General features: G+C 49.8%; 1 protein-coding gene across 1 annotated transcript; it reads left to right on the forward strand.

The window, feature by feature from the left end:
* Window positions 1–334: 334 nt before the first annotated feature.
* Window positions 335–6,870, forward strand: fam53c (family with sequence similarity 53 member C). Its single transcript, XM_080509309.1, has 4 exons — window positions 335–399; window positions 1,098–1,155; window positions 2,719–3,731; window positions 6,107–6,870. The coding sequence occupies exons 2-4, from the start codon at window positions 1,149–1,151 to the stop codon at window positions 6,407–6,409; spliced, it is 1,323 nt and encodes a 440-aa protein (XP_080365435.1). The 5' UTR covers window positions 335–399; window positions 1,098–1,148; the 3' UTR covers window positions 6,410–6,870.
* Window positions 6,871–7,256: the final 386 nt, after the last annotated feature.

The raw sequence follows: 7,256 nt of genomic DNA on the forward strand, positions 1-7,256 counted from the left end.
GACCACGTTAGACTGATTTGTTTTCTCTTCTTCTTTTCTTTTCTTACCGGCTTGTGTCCTCCTTCTTCTTCAGGTGTGCCGTAGGTCCGACGACTGATGATGTCCTTGTGATAGTGGGCGGGGCTTTGTGGCCCTGAGGTGGTCAGGAGGAGGAGCTTCAGTTTTCGGTCCGCCCCCCCCACCCTCGCCGAGAACCACGCAGACACACACACAGACGGCAGCATCTCTCCCCTCCCTCCCTCCCTCCTCCTCCTCCTCCTAGTCCCCCCCCCCCCCCCCACCACCTCCCCCGGCTCCCCCCTGCTTCCCTGCCACCATGCTGTGGTCACGCTGCTGGTGGACAGACTGAGGACGCAGACTCTGGAAGGCGACCCTGCTCAGCCGGGGGACATTTACCTGGTGAGCCTCCGCCGCTCTCATGGCCACTTGGTTCCTCCGGGTCCGATTGTTTCATCGCTTCAAGGTTCCTGCAGTTTGTTAGGACACCTTATGAGGCGTAAACATAAGAATGCAGTGGTGACCGTGTGAAATATGCAGAGGGGAATGGGGTTAAAGGTCAACAGTTGAAGTATTTATTCATCCTTTGAATCCTGCTCAGTAAAGAAAATGGGAATTACAAAGAACTTGTGGATTTCTTTGCATTTCATGACAAGAATCTGAGGAATCTCTCCTGAAAACATTGAAAGCAGACGGGATTCTGTGGCGGAAACCACGTCTGCTTCGACGTGTACAAATCTCTGGCAGCACTACCAAGAAACCGAAGCGCTTTCGTCAGCAGACAGACTTCAGTTCACCTCAGAATAAAATCACGTGCGAGTCTGAAGGAACATTTGAATCTTCAATTTGAACCACACAACTTGTGCCGTGATCAAGCTGCACTTCCACCAGGCCTCCTCCAGGTGGCACTGTGGTTCCATTCCATCAATATGTGTGAAACACTGAAAAATATTGCCATTACCGTCCAAAAGATTGCAGCTTGCGCTTTACTCAAACTGCGTGTTCTATTTATTTATTTATTTTGCTTCTTGATGTTTTCATGCAGCTGCAGTTAAAGGCCACAGAAGAGAAGGTTTATTGTGTGTTCTTGTTGTTTTTAGTCCCTGCTGGACCCCAAAACACTGGCAGAGTGCTGGCGCCCTGATGGCTTGATGCCTGGTGAGTGTGTCACTGCATGTCCCATGATGCACCTGCAGAGTGTGTGTGTTTTAGGCCCCCGTTCACACGGTTCATGAGAAAACGCATGGTTTTCCTTTCAGAAATGTTTAAACTGCAACCTTTTGAAAGTTGTATTAATTTACACAGCAATTGCTTAACCACAAAAAAAACAAACATGCATGCACGTTTGTGTAGAGAACGATATGCTGTAAACCGTAGCAATGGGACCAGAGGTCTGCCACCTACAGCTCTGGATTAAAAAAAAAAAAAAGTTGCAACCACAAAAAAAACTTCTATGAAGAGTCGAAATGGCTAAAGCAGGGAGAAACGGCTGAAACTGGCCAACATGAAAAAGTGGAGGAACAGGTTAAAAAAGAGGCAAATAATGAACCAGCTTAATTGACTAAAATGTCCAAGAAAAGACAACTTTTCTTAATTGTAGTCATAAAACTTTATTAACCAGAGTCTAAAACTGTTTTTTTTTTTTCTTTGTCATTTTATATGGAGTTTTATTTGTTGGAAAATGCAAAAAAGTCCCCTTTTGGTCAGACGTTGCAGACCCCTGCTATGGACAGATGGACAAAGTTGAATTGTTATTTTGGTGCAGGGGGGGCCACACTTTTTCAGCATGCGAGCTACTTATAAAACCACCAAGTCAAAGTGATCCACCAACTCCAAAAAATGCAAAACATATATTTATTTTCAAATATATTGAGGATTCTTTATATGTACAATGTATAATGATGTACCTTGCAAAACCGTACGAGCCAATATTGTGCAACACGACATAATTAACTCTGAACATTCTTTGTAATTACCTGAGTTTACTCTGATTACTCTTCTTTGGTATTGAGACGGTCGACTGGCAGATGAGACAAACGCACTTCGAAAATGACATCGTGAAAAGAAAGTCCACCTCCCATTCCTCATGAACGTGACACGCTTTCGTCTTCTCACTCGGTCCAGCCCCCCCACTCATGTTTGATGACCAGAGCTTTCTCGAGTTTAAAAGAAAAAAGCGAGGGCTTCAAATTTGCGGTAACTCGCTGACTAGCTTGTTAGCTTTGCCACACTTAGCGTCGTCGTTTGCGCGTGAGCGGCGACCTGAAGGTCAGAAAAATTCAGCCGTCATCTGATGCTGCGTTCGATTGCACTCGTAATTCGGAAAGGTAAATCAGTTTCATTACACCAGCGTATATTATTTTTGTAATGTCATGCGATCTACTATTGCTACCTTTGCGATCGACTGGTAGATCGCGGTCGACGTATTGAGCACCGCTGGTTTGGTGACTATAAAACTAGTCCCAGGAAACTATGGACTGGGACTCATTACACACCTCCTGCATATGTGCAGTACAAGTATTTACTGTGATGCGCAGTAGCAGCGTTTCCCCCATATCCATGAAGTCAAAGCATTTTCCCCCAAAAAAGTTGTTTTCAGTGGTTCCGAGCTCCGTTGTCGTCTAAATAGTCCCTCAAGAGGCCACAGAGGTTTTCACTTGAATATGTTGTCGCATAAACGGGGCCTTTAAAAAGTGTGTGTGTGTGTGTGTGTGTCCACAGAGAGCAGTTACTGGCAGCTCTGCCCTCCCTCCAAGTCCGGCCTCCAGGGGGGGCTGCTGAGCTCTAGTTTCCCCCCCGGCCCCGTGCCGTTGGTGCCCCCCGATGCTCACCTGCAAGAAGGGGCCGACCCCCTGGACGGGGCCCCCTCCCAGCAGCACCGGCCCCTGGCGCCCAGCACCTCGGCCTCCGAGCTGTGTCTGCCCGGGGCGGCGGTGGCGCCGCCGGGCCTCGGCCCCGGCCCCCCTCCCCCTCCCCCCCCGCCGCCCAAGCGCCACTGCCGCTCGCTGTCGGTGCCCGAGGACCTGTCGCGCTGCCGCTACACGTGGCGGCCCAGCGCCTCCCGGGTCTGGACGCCCGTCAGCCGTCAGCAGTGCCACGGCGGGGCCGGGGGCGGCGGCGGCGTCGCCAGCGGGGCGGTGGGCGTGGCGGGGCCGGGGTTGGGGGCGGTGGGGGGCGGCGTCTGCCCGCTGCGGGCCCCCAGCTCCTCCCTGAACTCGTCGCTGCACTCCTCGTCCAGCCCCACCTTCTTCAGCCTGGCGCTGTCGCCCGACTCTCCGCTGCCCTGGAGCTTCCCGTGGGACCCCAGCGAGGCGGCGGCCGGGGGCGGAGCCTGCTGCTGCTTCTTCCCCTCTCCGTCCTCCTGCTCGTCCTCCCCCTCCCCCCTCCACCCGCCTCCCCCTCCTCAGAGGCGCTTCTCTCTCTCCCCGGTGCTCATCAGGGACTCGGCAGCCTCCACCTTTCTGCCCCCGCCGCCCGTGCCCAGCCCGGCGGCGGCGGCGCCCCCTCCGGGCTGCGCCGCCGTGGCCGGGGCGTCGGTGGGGGGTCCGGTGCCCGCCTCGCCCTCGTCGGCCTGCAGCACGCCGTCGTCGCTGCGGCGCAGCCTCCCGCCCCAGCTGCCGCGCTGCCACTCGCAGCCCTGCGACCTGCTGCTCCTCAAACCGGGGCTGAAGAGACGCCGCGACCCCGACCGGCCGTGCGCCCGCCCCGTCCTCGACTTCACCAAGATGACGCAGGCGAGTAAACCAAACGCTCTCCACACTCAAAACTGTTGTTGTTGGCGTGCGCGGCCACAAGTTGGCGCTGTTTGTTTTTGTGGTGAAATCACACTGGCAGAGAACGACGCGCTTCAAACATTAACATCAAGCGTCCATCTACTGCCAGCCGTTTGCCAGTCGGCTGCAAACACTGGTTGCCACGGTGATGCCATAGATAAAAGCATTTCAGCAGAGTTGGTTAGGCTACCAAACGACTGAACTGTTGGTCAAATGTGTTTTCTCACATGATCTTCTGGATCCTCTGGTGTGAGTTTGTTTCTACTCACACAGGAAACGCCTCAAGATTAAAGACAGGATGGTTTATTTATTCTGATTTATTTAAAAACCATCATTTGTATTTCATGCTGGGATGATGGGAGACGAAAATACCATTTAGAATTTTACTCTGAGGACAATCACGGCAATAAAGTTGCACTTTTGACAATATATCTGATGGCTGCAATAATTTTTAGGTACAATGAGAAAAAAAAATTAATTGAAACTCGACGTTTTCTTAAAAAAAAAAAAAAAAAATCCTTTTTTTTTTTTTTTAAGGCCAAATCGCCAAGCCTAATTTTTGGGTGTGTTTATACAAGAACGGTGCTTTAACCCTTGGATGCACAACCTACCAGAACCCACACTCTTCCAGTGGGGTCAAAAATGACCCCAATTCAAATCAATGCGTTTTGGCAATATACCGGGTTGTTATCTTCAAAATGTTTAAAATAAAGAGTTCTAATATCTTCATATTCCAGGTATTCCTCATAAAACATGTTTGTGACATTAGGCCATTTGCATTTTTATTTATTTTTTCATAAATTTTAAGAAATTGCAGTTTTTGTATCATGACCCGACTGTTGTTCAGTGGGGGGACGACAGTCTGAGTCGTCTACATCTGAGATGTCACATTCTGAGTCAATGCCTCTGATTGGCGCTTCATCCAATCTGTCCTGGATCATTTGTATGGCAAAGTCCACACGGAACCTCACTGGTCTCCGAGCAGCCATGTTACTTTAGATATATATAATTAAAAAAAACATTAGAAAGGACAATGAATGCACAGAAAACTATACATTATATAGATGCAGCTAACAATACAGTTGGCTACTGTTAGCAAACACAATACTGTGTTACCTAGCCAACAGGCTAACAACAAAGTAGGCTAATCTGATCACTAATTTGATCACACATCATAATCTGTCCATGGAAGTTCATAAATGGAGATAATACTTACATGTATGTTGCTGGGTAAAATGTCCTCCAGGGTGGTGAGACTGCTGACATCAGGTGTGTAAGTGGGACAATATTGACAGTCAAAGTTGCATTAGATGTGTGAGATGACATCAGATGTGTATGTGGGACTGTCAGAGTTGCTAAGAATTAAGTTTCATAGAAGATTCCATAGGAACTGCTTGGGGTCATGTTTGACTCCACTTGTAGAAGAGTGGGGTAGTGATACAAAAACTGCAATTTCTTAAAATGTATGAAAAAATAAATAAAAATGCAAATGGCCTCATGTCACACACATGTTTTTTGAGGAATACCTGGAATATGAAGATATTAGAACTTTTCATTTTAAAGATGTTGAAGAGTAACAACCCCTGGGGTCATTTTTGACCCCACCTGTGCATCTAAGGGTTAAGAGCCACGGAGAACGCTCCGGCTCATTAAAACTGGAAACCTTCATAAAGAGTTATTCATCACTGATGAATTTAACAGCGCTTCTCCGATAATGTGACGAAACGTTTACTCCTCCATCGTCTGGATCACATGTGGATCTGGATCTTCATTGTTTTTTTACCAAAACAATGAAGCGTGACACTTTTTAAAGGAGCTTCTCGTACAGTGAACTGCTCTCTGCGTTCATACGCTGAAGATTAACCCTTAGATGCACAGGTGGGGTCAAAAGATTCCATATGAACTGCTTGTGGAAGAGTAGGGTGATGATACAAAAACTGCAATTTCTTAAAATTTATGAAAAAATTAATAAAAATGCAAATGGCCTCATGTCACAAACATGTTTTATGAGGAATACCTGGAATATGAAGATATTAGAACTCTTTATTTTAAAGATTTTGAAGATAACAACCCGGTACATTGCCAAAATGCATTGATTTGATGCACTTGTGGAAGAGTGTGGGTTCTGGTAGGTTGTGCATCCAAGGGTTATAGAGTAAAAACAGCGCCCACTAGTGGCCCTACAAGAAAAACCCTTGAAAGTGCTTTTTTCTTTTGAGTTCTGTTGATAAAGTTCTCATGTAAAGTCCAAAACATTGTGTGTTTACATGTTTTCCCCCCCGACGCGTCCGTTTTGAACCGTGTGCCGTGTCGCCCCCCCCCTCCCCCCCTTGCAGACGCGCAGCATCGACCCGCAGTGTTTGGAGCGCGGCGGCGGCAGGCTGGCCTGCGGCGGCGACCTCTGCATGGGCATGGAGCCCTTCATGGGGGACTTCCGCGGCTCCTGCTCGCCGGCCGAGTGTCTGGGCCGGACCAGCATCGGGCCGCTGAGCGAGAGCGACGAGGAGTGCCGCGAGGACGACGACGACGAGGACGACGAGGACGGGGAGGAGGAGGCGGAGGAGCGCGAGGCGGCGCAGCAGGCGGTGTTCGAGCGGGACTGTACAGAACTGGACTTGAACTTGATAGAAGAAAACTGACGTGTTTGTAAATGAAGGCTGTTCCGTTTCCTTTTATTTAAAAAAACAAAACAAACAAAAAACCATCCTTGCTCCCTTTACCCCGCCCCCCCGCCCGCCCGCCACCTTCGCCACCAATCAGCAAGGCTCTCAGGAACAACACCTTCTCTCATTGGACGAGCTGATTGACCACGACAGTGATGATCTGGCTCCCGGCAACTCTTCCCGCTCGCAGTCTGACGGGGGCGCCGCTCCGCCTGACGCCGCATCGCCACGATACAAGGTCTAAACAGGAACAGGTGTGTGTGTGTGTGTGTGTGTGTGTGTGTGTGTGTGTGTGTGTGTGTGTGTGTGTGTGTGTGTGTGTGTGTGTGTGTGTGTGTGTGTGTGTGTGTGTGTGTGTGTGTGTGTGTGTGTGTCTTCTAACAGACCTGTAGATGTCTTCATTCCACCTCCGTCTTTCAAATCCCTCAGTCAGGACTGGCAGGACAACGCTAAACGGGCCAGAGCGTAGCATGTGCCGGCATGGTAGAGGGCATCCAGGACCGACTGGGTCTCTGCCCCCCCCCCCCCCCCCCCAGAAAGTACAGTTAAAATGTAGGCGGGGTTGTGAACGACGCTGCGACGCGTGGCTTTACCCAGCCGTCAAGTCGTCCAGTGACTCAGGTTAAACTCTGTCATGGTGAACAGCAGCGTCCGGCTCCTGCTGAAGCTCCGCCTCCTGTTCCTGAGAGGAGCGACACAACATCGCGGTCTTTTAACGACCTTGTTAAAAGGCCACGGTGTTGGGTCACGCCGACGTTTCAATAAACCCAGTCAACAAAACCACCAGTGAGCACAACCAGTGCTTTTGTAGAAAGTCGTCACG

The sequence above is a fragment of the Blennius ocellaris genome (genome assembly GCF_963422515.1).
Source record: "Blennius ocellaris genome assembly, chromosome: 14".
Taxonomy (NCBI): domain Eukaryota; kingdom Metazoa; phylum Chordata; class Actinopteri; order Blenniiformes; family Blenniidae; genus Blennius; species Blennius ocellaris.